The sequence below is a fragment of the Pholcus phalangioides genome, unplaced genomic scaffold (genome assembly GCF_987345545.1).
Source record: "Pholcus phalangioides strain wild (caught in Gottingen) unplaced genomic scaffold, Ppha-v1.0 ptg000008l_1, whole genome shotgun sequence".
NCBI classification, from domain to species: Eukaryota; Metazoa; Arthropoda; class Arachnida; order Araneae; family Pholcidae; genus Pholcus; species Pholcus phalangioides.
Window position 1 is genome coordinate 51,079,471 of NW_028301601.1, and position 18,069 is coordinate 51,097,539.

The 18,069-nt window shown below is 38.1% G+C and overlaps 1 protein-coding gene across 1 annotated transcript in view; it reads left to right on the forward strand.

Moving 5' to 3' along the window:
- LOC149084465 (uncharacterized) overlaps window positions 1-17,334 on the forward strand; it is a 51,883-nt gene extending 34,549 nt beyond the window's left edge. Inside the window, exon 2 of the mRNA XM_089234875.1 lies at window positions 15,999-17,334. Within this exon, the coding sequence (XP_089091001.1) occupies window positions 15,999-16,297 (299 nt within the window). The 3' untranslated portion in view covers window positions 16,298-17,334. The remainder of the gene's footprint in view (window positions 1-15,998) is intronic.
- Window positions 17,335-18,069: the final 735 nt, after the last annotated feature.

The following is an 18,069-nucleotide window of genomic DNA, read 5'->3' on the forward strand; positions in this document are numbered from 1 at the left end:
AAGCTCTAATTCTTCACCTCTCTTTCTGTGTGTGTGTGTGGCCCCTTCAACACTTATCGTGGCTTCCCCTTTCCATTTGTGGCCCCCTTTTAGAGTATCCCAGGGCCACAAACGGGCTACATGGTATCAGGTTGCGAACTACTGCAGTATTATATAACATGCAAAGAAAAATCATTTCACCAGAACTTTTGCTGTCATCTATCGAATAAAACTGTTATAATTGTTCGATTGAAGTTACTAACCAGCTCCTGAATAGCGTAATAAAGTGTTAAAAAAATATTGTATCATATTGACATTATTCTAAAAACTAATAATATACATAAAATTACTAATTTTACGAAAAAATTGTATCAGTCGATGTTTATAAACATAACATATTATCAGTAAATTTCGTCAAGCGCGGTCGTCTAGCACTTTGATAAATAATTGAGGGCATAAACTGAAATTTAAACTGCCCTCATATAACCATGAACGACTTAATTTCGCAAATTTACTCTTATTATTTTACTTTACAAAGACATCAACCATTAAAATTTTAGAGCAAATTTAATGATTTACTAAATATTATTGCTTATAAAAATATTTTATTGTACCATATTACATTATTTTTTTAATATAATTCATCAATCGGAAATCTTTTACCTATATCATTTGAAAAAATTATAGTAGTTTTATTCGGTAGGTGGCAGCAGATATTTCAGATTTATGTCATTAAAATGTTAAATTGGAGTGGTTCATGGTGTCATATGGCCTTCTAGCGTCTCTGGGATATTCTGGGGGTGGGAGCACAGGTGAAAATCAGATGAAGGGGGACCATGACAAGTGCTGAAAAGGGGGCCTCAGAGAGAGAGGTGACAGATTTCAAGTGAATTATGGTGGGAAAAAATGTTAATACTAAGAATTTGGCGTCCAAAATAGCATGAAGTTATTGAAGAATACGCAAGAATGTTGAAAATAATGTATATAAAAATATGAACACGTTTTTAAACAAGCATCAATAAAATTCAGGCTTGATGAGAATTTGAAATGAATGTAAGAACAACATTATTCCGGACTTGATGAAAATTAAATTCATTCATGAAAGAAATAATTGGAGAATTTTAATGAAAATTCAGAATTTATCAACGAAGTAATTCTAGTATTTATGAAAGAAATAATTTTAGAATCAGGGAAAGCTTTCATTAGATTAGAGCAGCGTTTCTCAAAGTGTGCCCGCGGCTCCTAGGGGTGTCCCCCCTCCAAACTTCAAAAGGGACGTCGCGGTGAGCTGCCGAATACTGATGTCCGCCAGTTCGGTGCTTTGAAGCGGTTCTTTCTCAGACTAATCTGGGAAGCCGCGGATAGAAGTCGAATTGGCGGATAGAAGTCGTCATCCCAAGGGAGCCGTGGTTCACAAAAGTTTGAGAACCACTTGTTTATACAGCCTCCCTGTTTGATTCGGGACCATGGGTTCAGCCGCGGCTGGAGTCGTCCCACCCGTTATGACACCAAAACCTGGTTTCATTAATTTCAAAAAATAAACATTTCGTTAATCGGAAACATTCAGATTTATATATTAAAAATAGATCGATAGGTCATGAAATTGATCACGCGGTTTGATTTAAGGCCGGGGCTTGAAAAGGTTAAGAACTCTTGTTCTATATATTTCGCATAGATATTCAAGAAAATATTTCAATCACAAAAATCGGATTGAATCCGGAAAGTCTTTGAACTCATACAACTACGACTTTATTCCTAGATTTCTTAGAATTATAAGGTCACTACGCATCGCTTACAGCTTCAACTGAGTTATAACGTACATCTCATTATGGGAAAAAAAGAAATACCCACACAGAACGGACATCTTAGTTAATTTAAGGAAGATGTCTTAAGTAAGTGTTTGCCATAGGAAAGCTGAAAAATCCAAAAACAAGAAAAACATTTGGGTGTTCAGTTTCCCTTGCAACAGGAAGCAGCTGGATATTCCGAAAAACAACAGAAAAATGTTGAGTCACTACAAGAAGATCTCTGATTGGTGGACAGGGCGCAGTACTCATGTCAAATATCGCTTACATAAATCTCCATAGAGAACTTCTTCTATTCTGTTTCTTCTTGTATACTCACCGACATTAGCCTCCAAAAACGTCGGCGGGTTGTTGAGCACGCTATTTATCAACGTTATCCACGGTGTGCCAATTATGCCTGAAATGACGATGAAAATCCGGGATAGATACAGTTGGGAATCCCTGATCCACAGAGAGGAGTCTACATCCTAGAGTACTGTATTTGTAGGAAATGATCTCGAGATGGAGCAGGAATGCCGAGAAATATTTGAAATCTTATCTAATTGACCAAGCGGCCGTGAACTTAAAAGAACTGGGAATCCCCGGTCTACGGAGAGAGTATTTCTGGAAAGCAGATAACTAATTTATTTCCAAGGGTGCCGCGAATCTAAAAATCATTGTAATGTCTGATCCATAGAGAGTATTTCTAGAAATTAGATAATTTAGACAATGGGAATCAATTTCCAAGGGTTCCGTGAATTGCGAATCCCCCGATTTATAAAGTATTTCTAGGAAATAGATAATTTAGACAAGTATCTCCTATAAAGTGGAGATACTGATATTAAGGCGGTAGAAACTATGAGTAATAGGATCGTATGGGTCAGCTTAAGAAGGGGGGCGATGGGAAAGAACTTTCCTGAGTTAGGTAACTTTGATTTAGGTGTGGGTGAGAATCAATTCCCAAGTTCGAAGTGAACGTGAAAGAATTGGGAATCCCTGATCCGTAGACCGGACATCTTAGTTTAGGAAAACGTCTCAAGTGTTTCCCATAGGACAGCTGCGAAAATCTAAAACAAGAAAAACATTTAGACGTCCAGTTTTCCCTTGTAACAGGAAGCAGCTGAACATTCCAAAAAAAATAACAAAAGAATAAGATAATAGAAGATCTCTGATTGGTCGACGGGGCAGTACTCATGTCACAAATATCGTTTGCATAAATCTCCCATGGAAGCTCCCATTCTCTTTCTTCTTGTATATCCACGACATTAGTCTCCCAAAAAACGTCGACGGTTTGTTGAGCACGTTATTTATCGACGTTATTCACTGTGAATAAATTATGCCTGAAATTACGACAGAAATCCGGGACGGGTAATTAAGGACGAGTCCTTTTTTTTGGGTGGGAGGGTCGCATGTGAGCTGTATTCGTACGTACTTTGCGTGAGGTCTTCTATATGTATAGAGAGAGATCACCCAAAATGTTAAAAACTAATCCGAAGTCGAACCAACACGCAATACACGCGAACTTACCCGGGTTACATTGGCCAAACAATGGCGATGATAAACAGATGCTGTGCATTCTGTAATGGCAATGAGGCTGCGCTTGTAAATAAGCATTCTACCCACGTAACAATGGAAGATTTTTTTTTTTTTTTTTTTTTACCTCTTCTACCGTAAAAGCTTTGACAGTTTTGATACATGCGTCCATGTCCGTGGTGACTAGGTTTGAGTATTAGTATCCTCTAGGGCATGGGGTCTTCAACGTATGGCCCGCGGGCCTCGTGTGGCCCTCGTAGCTTTTTTTTCCCCTTTCCAGTGACTCGCCGACGGAAAAAAAAACCACGTAATATAGCTACAGGTTTTGTAGAAATACTGAAAAGAAACGCCAATTCTCTTCAGAATTGATGAGAAATACTTCAGAATTGATGAGAAATAATTTCATAATTATTGTGAAAGGAATTATTTTCAAAAATTAATGAAAAATATTTGCAGAATTGATAAGAAATAATTTTGTGGATAAATGAGAAATATTTACAGGTTTAACGAAAAATATTTTTAGAATTAACGTATTAAAATTAATGAAAGGTATTTGCAGAATTAATGGAAGGAGTTCTTTTGTCACTCCAATGCTCACACACACTCTCTATGTCACTCTTTTGGTCACTCACTGATCTGGTCCCTCGCTCTATGGGCCACTCTTTTGGTCAGTCTCATACTCCCACACTCAATAGGTAACTATTGGCCTGATCCTTTGCTCTCTAGGTGGGGAAAACGTGGTTTCAAAAAATTGACGCAAATTCCACCATAATAAAGGAGTTGGAACCAGAGGATATTGACTTATTCCAGCTCATGCTCACTGTTGTCTTGGTGATTCCACGGTAAACAATTCATGTTAAACTCATGTTCAAAAAGGATTAGTTTGACAGCGATGAATGCGATAAAGAGGTCTAGGATTTTTATTTTAATCCCGTCTGTGGGGATTAGAAAGCGATGTATGTTATACTTCCATGCTTAATCCGTTTTGACAGTTCAATATTTATGTATAACAATCGCTCTTTATGGTGGTAGTCATTGAACTGTCCATCTGGAATAAATAGAGTACAATGAAATTTCAATGGAACGATACTCCGAGGACCGAGAAAAGAATACCGTAGTGGAGGGATTATCGTTATATCGAGAGGCGGTAATTTAACATATAACTATACGCCTTACCAAACAAGACCAGATGCGCGTCTATGATTTTGCCACTGCGGGCAAGCAACACGAATTTCACCGACCCTCTCTCATGTTGGTCTAATTTTCTTGACGACTCATTCCTCAGATTTGCCGCCATGGGCAATAGCCCGCTTAGCCCACTCCCACCGTAAATACGCGCGCTTCTGTCTCTGAGTCACTCACATGCTTGAGTGCTGTTTTGGTCACTCATATGCTTGCGTACTCTTTAGGTCACTCGTTTGGTCATTCACATATTTGTACTCTGTTTTGGACACTCACGTTCTTGTACACTCTTTTGGTCACTCCACTCCAATGCTCGCGCACGCTCTAGATCACTCGTTTGGTCATTCTCATACTTGTTCGCTCTTTTGATCACTCCCATGATCACACACTCTTTAGGTTGCTTGTTTTTTGTCACTCCAATGCTCACACAAGCTCTAAATCACTTTTTGGTCACTCCAGTGCTCACACACTCTCTGTGTCACTCTTTTGGTCACTCATTGACCTGGTCTCTCATTCTATGGGCCACTCTTTATATCACTCTCATGCTCCCACAATCACTGACCTGATTCCTTGCTCTCTAGGTCACTTTTTTTTCGTCATTCACCTGCTAGCACTCTTGCACACACACACACTCTAGGTCATTCTTTTGGTCACTTACGTGCCTGCACACTCTTTTGTTCACTCACATGCTTACAAACTCTATAGGCCACTCTCGTTTGGTCATTCACTCACATAGTTCTCCGCTGTCTAGGCAGAGGCTGATCTATGGTTTTCCACCTGTGGGGGGGGGGGGGGGGGTGAAGGATTATACGAACTTTGCGACCACTCATTTCTCAAATTTGCCGCCACCTCCTAACTTGCCGCCCTGTGCTATATACCATTGAGCTCTCCTGTAAATACGCCACTGAACAAGACTTGAAAATACATAAATAAAAAATATCGCTGTAGAGGGATGTTTATCGTTCTAGTGAGGTTTCACTGTATTTACAGGAAATTATCTTGAGATATGTCGGAGAGTGTGCTCTCTGCTGTGAATGAAGTTTGAAATCTTAATCTAATTTAACAAGGGTGTCGTGAAAGTAGGAAGTATATGCATCCACAGAGAGAGAGAGAGAGAGAGAGAGTATTTCTAGAAAATAGACAACTTAGACAATGAGGAATTAATTTTTAAGGGTGCCGCGCGAACCTAAAAGAAATTGGATTCCCTGATCCTCTCAGAGGGATTTTAATTCTGGAAAAAAGTTAATTTAGATGGCAATTTTCAGGAAATGAAAATCATTACCAAGGGTGCAGCAAACTCAAAAGGAATCCGGAATCCCTTATCCACGGAGAATATTTCTAGATCACAGATGAATTACAGAATAAGAATTGATTCCTAAAGGCACCGTGAATTTACACGAATCGGGAATCATTGCATGATCCTCGGAGAGAGTAATTTTAGAAAATAGATATTTTTTTTTAGGCAATGAGAATTAATTTCCAAGGGTGCCGTGAATTTGAAAGAATCGGAAATCCCTTATCCACGGAGAGTATTTTTGTTAGGCCGGTATTACACTATAAAAGTTTGATAAAAGTCCTACTATAAAACTTGAAAAATGCAGCCAATAAGGTCAACGATTGCATTTTCTAGATTGTAACCAATAACCTTATTGGTTAGATTTTTCAAGTTTTAAAAAAAGGGATTTTATCAAACTTTTATAGTGTAATACCGGCCTTTAACACTTTTACAATTATTACTGCAACAAGACATGTTCCACATGATGGCCATCATTTTCCGATACCATGTGAAATCGCAAGATGGCGTGTTCCACAATTGACCGAAGTGTGCCCGCGGAAATGTTCAGCACGTGGCGTGAAATGCTGCCTTTAAGGTCAGGTGAGGTTCTTGGATTGTCACGACTTCCCATACGTTTCAAATGCCCCAAGGCCAAAAATCACATGGATTAAGATCGGGGAGGCCACAGATTAGGGAAGTGCCTTCTGATGACACGTTCTTCTGTAAAATGTGTTTTAAGAATATTTTCTTAACACACTGCAATGTGTGGAGGAGCTCCGTCTTGCATAAAGATTGTGTCTACAAGGCAGTGACGTGCTTCCAGAGTCGGAACAATTTCGTTCTGTAACAGCAATGCATATCGCTTCCCGGTGATCGAACATGTATGTCACAGGACCTGTAGAACGTAACTCCTCGTAGAAGTAGGGACCGAGACCATACCGTCACTTTTGGTGAACGCAACGTAACCTCTAAGATAGCGTGCGGATTTTCCAGTTGTGAGTATTGACTGCACCAGCTAAGTGAGAATACGCTTCGTCTGTCCAGAGGATATTCCATTCTAAATCGACCTCAACGCGAGCTAGAAACTGCAGTGAGAGCCGGAGTCGAGCGTCATAATCATGTGGAAGCAACTGCTGCGCAAGTGAAAGTTTGTACGGATAATATCAGAGGATATTCCGTATGATCTTTTGGACAGTTGAACGTTTTAATATCCAACGCCTGTGCTACACGACTGACACTAGTGCTGCTACCACGAGAATTTGAAGCTCTGTCCTCTTCCACCTGAAGCGAAACCTCCTGTATGCGTCTATAGAAACGAGTTTTCTTCCTCTTCCAGGACGGACAGAAAACGATCCTGTAGTTTCAAATTTCGTTATCATACTCCGAAGGTTTTTAAAATTTTCGAATCCTCTTCCTTCGAAACAATTTGAAAAAAAATAAAGCGCGATCTCGTAAACTTATCGTTATTGTGAGCAGTAGGGGGGGGCAAAGTGCTTGCGTTGCTTCTTGCGACAGAGCCTGGGCGTCTCGCGGTTTCTCCAGTTTCTCCAGTAGGTATGCGTAGTTCATGAACGAACTGGTTCAAATGAACTAGTTCGAAGTTGGGGAAAAAGTTTATTTCAAAATATACACCTACATCTAGAGCAGTCTTCCGTTTCATTGGCCTCTATTTCTTGGTTCCAGCAGCTGAAGACTTTGTTTGAAGATGGAAAACGCAGATCAGATCAAGGGTTCGGCAATGTCCATCAAACATCATCTCTAAAAAGAAAAAAAAAAACCGACGAACTGTAAACCAGTTACTATCGCCTCTACAATAGCGACAATGGCTACTTCTTCGTCTTAACCGTACATGCACCTCGTACACATTCCTCTGCGGAATTTCTAACGAATCGGCACATGCCGGAATGTGTGTTATGAGTAGAGCCCGGAAGTTCAATGCCGTAAAAATGGGGTTTTTTTTGCCTATTTTCAAACTTTTTTTGGTAAAAATGTCTTTTTTGAAGTTTTCCTGCCAAAAATGCCTATTTAAACATATTTTCAAGTTCATTAGTAAATTTCAGTGTTCATAATCTATTGATTTTGAGCATTAAGAACAAAATAATTTTTCAAATTTCATAACTGTCTCGGTACGAATTATCATCTGAAAGCCGCACCCCCACCCGTTCCAGCACCATTTAAACGCGAATAAGTGATCTGAGAGAAAGAGAAGTTGGTGTTGCCGTGCAATTAACTTCGCTTTGACCGTGAATGGTTTTGTTTCAGATGAACACAACCCATGTTAGAAAAGCAGAGGAAAGTTATAAATTTTTGTTTCTCCACATGCTTCACATAAAAATGTCTCGCTCAGGCATTGGACTGCATTGTATATGTACTGTCCCAAGAGATCATCTACTGACGTAGTCATGGCTTACACGGGGTAGGAAAAGACAGGGCTCTGGGTCCCATGTTGTGTTCTTGCTGATTTGGTTTTTTTATACCCTAATGCACTGCAAAAAACGCGGAAGCGATTTATTTTACGTACACATATTTAGTGTTTGATTGAATTACCAGTCGCCCTCAGGAGTGTGTGCAGATACGGCCGCACGTGCCCGAGTGGCATGGTGGTAAGTTGTTCGTCTACCATCGTGAAGATTGTTGTCAGCGTCCCGGGTTCGAACCCAAGGGAGGATATCGATAAGATATTTTCCCTAACGAACTCGAGGCGACCACCGATAGACAGCGCCTTTACTTCCAACCCATCTCACTAATGGCAGTAAATTGCAATATAGCGATATGGCCAGAGTTGGTGAGTGGTGAAGTAGCCACAAGTGCCCGAGTGGTACAGTGGTAAAGATGCTCGTCTTCCACTATGAAGGTTACCATCAAGGTCCATGGGCTCGAATCCCGGCATAGAACATTAGAAGCAAGTTCTTTACCTGCCGAGCCTCGGGCGACCACCGATGGACGGAGCCTTCATTTCCCACCCAACTCCACTGGTTGGAAATTGCCGTATGGCGGTATATGACCGGAGTTGGTGTGCGGTGCGGTAGTAGATACGGCCACACAGGAGACCCGCATACGTGGTAATATTTAAAAAAAAATTACTTTTTTATTACATTAAAACAAGGTAGCTGTATTTCAACTATAGAAATGATAATGATCATTCCAAATAATACAACAAATAAATAAAAATTATTCACAACTTGTAGTCTTACAGGTAATTTTCTCTACGGCTCCGCGTCTAGTAATTGTGGTCCTGGAATTGCCTAATAATGAGGGTCTACTAACATTTCAGTTTGGGCTTGAAACTAGTTTAACCAGCGTTATAACGCAGTTATTATAAATCTTAATTAAAGCAGTAAATGGGATTGAATGCAATTAATTTTTCAGTTAGTTTTTAGACCCTTAATACCTTTTAGTTTTAGTTATTTTTTTTTATTTTTTGCATAAATTATAAATGTCTTTTTTTAGTGCCTATTTTAGGCATTTTTAGTGTCTTTTTGCCTACCTATTTTGACCATTTTTAGTGCCTTAAATTCTCTCTTGCTCTAGTTATGAGCGTATGTGTGGCCCCTAACGTATTTATGTTGTCGAGTTGCGCTTGTTTCGTGTTGCTATCTGTCGTCCATTTTCGGAAGTGAAGATGGAAATGCTTGAATTATCGTGTTATGTCAGTATCTTGTTGTAGGTCTGCCTGCTCTCTGCGGAGAGACTTTTTCAAATGGGGGAACGGCTCGCATTCACGCCTCGAAGATGGAAAAACGCAGAAAACCAACTTCAGCCAACCACCACTGCACCATCAACGGGGGTTCGAACCTGGATCCTCAGGACGAGAGTCCAGCACGATGCCCATTCGACAGCGGCTATAATTCATGGTTGAGTTCCAACCCAGATCTGTGCCTGAGACTTATAAATTCAATGTCTTGATGCATAAAGTCCATGATTAAAGCCAAATATGACGGCAGTACAATGTATCCGTACGGTATCAGCACGCGTTTTCTCATATTATGCTCTCGTAATTTTGTGCTTGCAGAAATGTCCCGTTTTTTCTGCCTCTTCGTAATGCGAAGATTGAACTATTCTAGGTTTCATAAATACATAATCAGGGAAAACATCCAACACTTATTCGATGAATTTGATGTAAATTTTAATCCGTTTTAAGTCAGATATTCTAATTTTTTGGAAAAAACTTTTGGGGTGTTCTAATTTTTTTCAAACAAAGAAAAAAAAGCAATTTGGCATTTTAAGATGCACTCAATCCACTTTATGCAAATTTATTGCCACTGATATGCTAAAGAGGAACCAACCACTAAAAAGATGAAAATGCAAATTACGATGGCATTGTTGATCTGAGCTTTCCAAATTGAGCGTTTTCATGAAATTTCTGAGGTGTTCTTATTTTCCGAAACAAACGTGTACGCATTTTATTTGCGTATAATATCGGTGGACGTGGAACCTTAAGAGCACTGGTTGGGAATTACTCTGATCTATATATCATTTTATATATCCTTTCCTCAGAGCTTTAAATTGTGAGCGATTCACATAAGAGCTAATTAATTAGATCCAGAGATGAACATTGCTGATTATACACAGCCACATCTATACCAAAAGATTATTTTTAAGCAATGCCGTAACTAGGCAGGTGCAACAGGTGCACCCGCACAGGGCCCACTTGGAATGAAGGGGGGGGGCCCATTTAGGCCCATTCTGGACCCAAGAATGGGCCTAAATGTAAAATTCTTGCACAGGGCACAGGAATGGCTAGTTACGGCACTGTTTTTATATATAAGGATACCAAAATATAATTTTTTTCTCACAAAAATCTCTTATACTTTTAAAAACACATTTTCTTCACCTACTCATATAGTTTTCGTCTCTAACATATTCTAATGAGTTTTTTTGTCCTCTTTTAGAATTGAATTTCTGTAGCCGAGCCCCTTGGGTCTATTTCTTATTGATACTTACTGATATATTTTATTTTCCTGCAAAGTGCACGCGAAACCTTAAGAGCATCGATTGGGAACAAGAACTGTAAATTATTTTGGAGATCCTTTTAATTCCATTTTAAATCTTTGAATTCTGATGCTAATTATGGATTTGTTATGGTTTTCTCAGACAGGTGATATGTACCCATTATTAACTTGAAATTACTGAATTTAAAGTTTCAAAGTTTCATTAAGTACGCATTTGATTAAGACGCGAAACCCTACATAAGAAGGTAAAGCTCATAAATTAATACTTTTTACGTAGGTCAAAAGATAATTTTTCTCCCAAAATCTTATTCTTTTAAACATATGTTTTTCTATCTATTAGTTATTTCAAACTTAAAAACGTATTAAGTAAGAATGTTATAAGAGTTTCTTAGGGCGTAAATGCACTTTGGCTCTCTGGAGCAAATTCTGTCGGTTTTTAAGTCATAAAAATCCTTGCTCTACTCATTATGAACTTGTTAATCCGATATCCTGAAATAACTGAACGTAGCTTCACACACACACGCGCACACACGCACACACACACACAAGCCGTGATAAAGCATAATATATGTTATGCGTAGAGTCCGGATTATATGCACTAAACAGTGACGAAATGTGCCCTAAAAATATGCAAGTATACACTTAGAAATGCCAAAATATACACTTAAAATACCAAAATATACACTTAAAATACCAAAATATACACTTAAAATACCAAAATATACACTTAAAATACCAAAATATGCGATTAAAAATGTTAAAACATGCATTAAAAACCCAAAGTATACACTAAAAAAATCCTGGAAAAGTTAAAAATTACCAAGAATGAGAAAATAAGCATTTAAAAAATCGCCATGCAAATAAAAACAGATATGGTAAGCAATAAAATCACCAAAATAAAAGCAGATATGTTTTTTTAAAATGAATATATTCTATATCTTAGTGCATATGTATTTACCAAAAATATTCTCACATATGTATACACTGCATACGCAAAAAAAACTTCTACATATTTTTTATTTAGGCATTTTTTAATTTCTAGTTTGTTGTAACTGCTCAATACCAGTAGCAAAAGATTTTCGACTCTATTTCTAAAAAAATTTAAACGCTTTTGACATATCTCTAGAAATAGTTTTAAAAATAGAACACTTTTTACTATTTGGGGAAAAAATACGAACATCTCTATATTAATTCACTAAATTCCCACCTACGGCAGAAAAACCGATGTTATAAAAATACAGGAAAATCCTCTTAACGGACACCTCCCCCCTCCCTTCAGATGCGGTCACCCTTCTTTTACGGTCAAATAATATTTTCCCCTTGCATAACAGGAGTATGCATTTCGAACCCCTGATCAACGGCCAGCCCTCTTTTACGAACGAACTTTTTTGTCCCGTCGGTGGCCGCAGAAGAGAGGTTTTACTGTATTATTAGCAATATTTATTAAAAGTGATTACGCTTAAATAAACCTTCAAAAAATATGCACTTATTCTGAAAATTATTTGATTTTATGCATTAATGCTGGAAAAGGCCAAAACATGCATGAATGAATATGTGCGAATTAGGGCCGTCTTAAGAGTATCGTGGGCCCCCGGGCCAAGTGGTTTTTCGGAGGCCCTACTTGGTAAATCCTAGAAAATTTCAATCGGATTCTCATTTTTGTGACGCCCCCGGGCCGTGCCCGGGTGGGCTCATGCGTTAAGACGGCACTGGTGCAAATGCATTTGCTTACAATTCGGGCTCCGGTTACGAGCCTAAAAGTAATGTCCATATAATTACATATAAATTAATACTTTTAAATACATCGAAAGATAACTTTTTGCTTCCAAAAAAAATCTCATTTTTTTAACATATTTTTTTTTTTCATCTCTACTCATTATTCTCATTTCTAACACATTCTATAAGATATATATTTTTTTTTTTGGTCTTTTTCCGAATATATATTATTTTTTTCCCTTAAGTGGCAACACTATCTACTGTATAAACGTTAAGCGTGTCGAGTCATTTTTTTTTTGCCTCAAAGTTTTTTTATTTCCTAGACCACCCAGTCGGTGTCCCTACCGCCGACTCGCTCGTGCCCCATCACTCAAAGGAAATGCCCCTGCGAGGTTGCAGGGGGGACGGGGGCCTCTTCCAACCTCTTTCCACCTTTTCTTACCTCCAGAGAGAGAGAGAGAGAGAGAGATCGGGCCCCCCTCCCTCCCCATTAGTCTGACGCTTTGCTTACTGTGTACTGGGTGGAGTTGCGTATATTATATTTATGGTTACTTGTTTTTTAATATGTATTTTAAATACGCAATATTATTAAACTGGTCGGAAACATAAGTAAAACTGCTTATTAATTGCAGCGAGGGGGGGGCGGGGGATGAAAATTAAATTAGCGAGAAAATAGAAAATAATTGAATATGAACCAAATTAAGCGATAGTGCGAGACTGAATACACGTTTGTTTCGAAAAAATTAGAACATCCTAGAAATTTACGAGTGCAGTTTAAGACGGAAAGCCAAAATTTACAGAATGGCTGTAATTTTCATTTCCATCTTCTAAGACAGGGGTTGGTTCTTCGACCCATGGCCCGGTGGTCAAATGTGGCCCTCCGAGTTTTTTTGCTGTGGACCATTTTTAGAAAATAGCTAAGTTTGCATAAAAAGTGGTTAAATTCCAAAAAAAAAAAAAAATTATTTCAAGAGCTCTGGCCACTGGAAAATAGCCAGAACTCATGAAAACTTCTTGCTCCCTCCCTGTGGTTTGGTGGACCAGTAAGTTCTCGTGCTCACTGGTTCGTGGGACTAGTGACTTTAATTTTCCAATTCTAACGCTAACAAGGGTACATATAATTACAGCCGTTATTATAAGAATACACTATTGTAATAAGAGTACTGCTGCATTTAGAACTGTCGGGTACCTTCCAGATTCATTAGCGATGCTGTGTGCGCATTTTGATGCATTAAAAGGGTCGTCGTAACGAATTCAAGGGATCCGGAACCAAAACAAATTTTGAGGCATATATATGATTTCATATATATAGGCTATATATTTCGCGAGGTCGAATTCGGAGTCCAAAACAGCGTTGGAAATCATTGGTGGTCCGCTGGTCCGAGATCGCTGATTAAACCTGCTGACCGTCGAGAAAAAAAAACTGTGGTGGTCCGCGGGAGCAGTAATAAAAACCTCACCCTCCCTCCCTGTGGTTTGGCGGACCAGTAGGTTCTCGTGCTCACTGGTCCGTGGGACTAGTGACTTTAATTTTTCAATTCTAACGCGGCAAAAGGTACGTATAATTACAGAATTTACAGAAATGCCTAAATACACCTTAAAAATGGAAAAAAAATAGTTTTAGAGTTATTTAAAAAAATAATTTTAGAATTATGGAAAAAAATTTTCATTATTCATGAAAGTCTATTATTGATGAGAAAATATTTACAGAATATTGAAAGAAATATTTGCAGAATTATTTTGAGAGTAATTTTCAGAATTTTCGAGTTCTAATTCATGAAAAAATTGAGAGTTTTTGAAAGAAATAATTTCATTATTTATGAACATTCAAAGTCAATCAAAAAATAATTTCAGAATTGTCGGTAAAATTTCAGATTTGGTAAAAGAAAGAACTAAAAATAATAAATCAATTGTGATGAAAGGAAGTTATTTTTGAAAGTAAATGAAAATTTCGAGTTTAATGAAAGAAATTAATTCAGAGTAAATGAAAGAATGATATAGATGGCTTCGTGATGGCTAGAGTGATATAGAAAGAGTGATAAGAGAGGCTACTAATGCCTCTACTTCAGCGCCTCACGACACAGTGCGTGAAATTAGGAACGCAGATTCATGTGTCTCCAGTGGTGTAGATGGTAGCATGCTTGCCCGGTATGCAAGAGGGCCTTGGTTCGAGTCCCGGCGGAGACGTGATGACTTTTCTTTCCGAGCTCACCTCAGCATAATATCCGGAAAATAACTGTTTCCTTAAATGAAAGAGTGTTCAATAAATTTGGAGAACCCTGTTGAATAGCTGAGAATACCGCGGTATATATGACTTGGTGGCCCGCGGGCTAGCGGAAAGTTTCATTTGGCCCGCAATTCCTGAAAGGTTGGAAGGCTCCCCTGTTCTAAGAAGTTGAGCATATCTGTGCCCAAAAAGTTATATCGATGCTGCATGCAAAATTTTGATGGCAAATGAAATGTCATCTATATAGAAGTTTTCACCTTCTGGAATCAAAAAGTAGAGAGTCTGATGTAAACCTCCATCCAGAGACGACCTCGATAAGACTCCTGATTCGTTGGTCTATTTTTTTGGTTCCAGCAGCTGAAGACTTTATTTGAAGACGGAAAACGCAGATCATATCAAGGATTCGGCAATGTCCGTCAAACATTATGAAAGACACGGTGGTTTCGTGAAAGACACGGTGGTTTCGTGAAAGACACGATATTGGCATGACAACTTTATAATAAAAATTTCATGTGAGCCACAGATCGCTCCGTATATGATCATTCTTCGAATTGTAAGCCGTGAATGTCTCAGTTATGTGATCATAACTTGTGTTGTTCTCCCACGAATGACTATATCATTTTCCGAATTGCATGCTACAGATAGCTCAGTACGTGATCGTTCTTCTTTTTGTAAACTATAATAACCTCAGTTTGCGATTATTGTTTAGATTGTAAGCTACGCACGCACGCGCATACACACGAATAGCTCAGTATGTGATCGTTCTTCGAATTTTTGTAAACCTTAACAGCTTCGGTTTGTGATTATTGTCCATATTGTAAGCCATGAATAGCTCATTAATATGATGTTGTCCGGGTTGTTTCACCATAAAATACTAAGCATTCGACCACTGTAGCTCAATTTGTGATAATTCTCCTAGCTTGTAAGCCACGAGTAGCTCAGTATGTAATCATTCGCCGGATTGTAAGCTATTAATGGTTCAGTTTGTGACCATTCTTCTGATTGTATGGCACGAATATCTCAGAATGTGATAATTGTCCATGTTTTTTATTATTATTTTTATACCATAAATAACTAATCATTCGGTCACTGTACCTCAGTTTTTGATCATTCTCCGCATTTAAAAAAGGTCCATGAATGGTTCCCTGTACAGAAAGTTTTTAGGTTGCAAGCCTTCGGATCTAGCAGTACTACAACGGGCCTTCTTAGCTTACGTATTGGACACTGACCATACATTGATAGTTCATACGTAGGAACAGAAATGCCACTCAAATATGAACACATTTCTATGGTTGATAACTTTCATCTTCACCAAAATTGGCTCAAAAAATTCTCCTATTCCTTTTCAGGTCCACGTTCTCGCCGCCAGAAGAAACAGAACCAACCGGCAACGCAAGACGAAAAAAGAGCGAGGACGGCTTTCACAAGCTCGCAGCTATCGAGACTCCGACAAGAGTTCCAAGACAACCGGTACCTAACGGAAAAGAGGCGGATAAGTCTAGCGACGGAACTGAAACTCAGCGAGGCCCAGGTGAAAATTTGGTTCCAGAACAAGAGGGCCAAAATGAAAAAAGCCGCTGGGCGGAAAAACCCTCTCGCTCTGCAGCTTCAGGCTCAAGGACTTTATAACCACACAGCACAGAAATGAAATGTATTCTACACTATATATGCTACGGTAAATGTGATAAATGCAGCTAATATACATAATAACCTGCTATTATATATATATATATTTACCAAGCGTTTTGGTAATTTTGACTAACTTCCCTAAATTTATCACTTTTACCGGCGATTATGTACAGCGATTATGCCCATGGGTCGTTGGTAAGTTTGATAAAATTCTCTAAATTAATCACTTTTAACGGCGATTGTTCATAGTACCCAAGCGTCGCTCGTAAATTTGATAAATGTTCCTAAATTTATAAATTTTTACCGGCTATTATTATGCCCAAGCGTCGTCTGTAAATTTAATAAATTTCCCTAATCATTTTTCACTCTTACTGGTGATTATGCATAGTACCCAAGCATGGTTGGCAAATACTAAAGAAATTATAACTTTTACCGGCGATTGTGCATAATTCCCAAGCGTTGCGTCGTTAGTGAACATGGTAAATCTTACTGTATGATACACTATACATGATCATCCATACATGTGTTGTACCATTATATCGGGGCCTGATCGTAAAATTTGTTATCATTATATCGGGGTCCGACTGTATTCATTACTAGAGCCCGGATTATATGCACTAAAAATGACAAAATATGCTCTAAAAAGATGCACTTAAAAATGCAAAAATGTGCACCTAAAATATGTGCACTTAAAATACAAAATGTGCACTTAAAACACCGAAATGTGCATTTAAAAGGCCCAAAATATGCATTTAAAAGGCCCAAAATATGCATTAAACACCCCATAATATGCATTATAAATCTTGAAAAAGTCAAAAATTCTGAAATGAGAAAATATGCATTAAAAAAATCACCATGCAAAAAAAGCAGATGTGTTTTTAAAATGTATCTTTTTCATTTCTCAGTGCATATGAATTCATTTACAAAAAATATCCCCTCATATATTATATATACACCGCATATGCAAATATCTTCTCTAGGGCATAGCGTGGGGGAGAGACTTGGGGGTCTGGTCCCCCCGAAATGCGAGAAAATAACCGAAAAAAGGGAAAAAGATGGCCAAATCTATTGTTCTATCACTTTGGTCCCCCCCACCCCCCCCTGAACGAAATTTCTGACTACGCCCTTGTACCTTCTACATATTTTTATTGAGGCATTTTTTAATTTTGTTTGTTGTACCTGCTCAATAACGAAAATAGCAGTTACAAAAGAATTTCGACCCTATTTCTAAAAAAAATAACACTTTGACATATCTCTAGAAATAGCCTTAGAATAAAACGGTTAATATTCGTAAAATACTTTATAAATATGTAATTAATTCACTAAATTTCACCTGCGGGAAAAAAACCGATGTTATGAAAATATTATGAACAATATTTTTTTGAAAAATTATAAAAAAAGACTGAGCGAGCTGAAATAAACCTTCAAAAATATGCACTTATACTAAAAATTCTTTGATTTTATGCATTTATACGCGTCAGTGCTAAAAAAAGGTCAGAATATGCAAATGCATATGTGCATCTGCATATTATCCGGGCTCTATTCATCACACATAGTCCTACTAGAGTCATTTGGAATTTTTTCCACATTGATCAAATTAACCAATTACGCTATGATATTATGTATAATCACAGATAAAGGCGATAAATTTATCAAACTTACCGAGACGGTATGTAAGTATGCATAGTAATCGATTTATCACATTTACCGTAATGTGTAGTCATAAGTGATGGGACACTTGAATTTGTCCTGAAATTTTGGAACCCCGTGTATGTACTCACAATATATTGC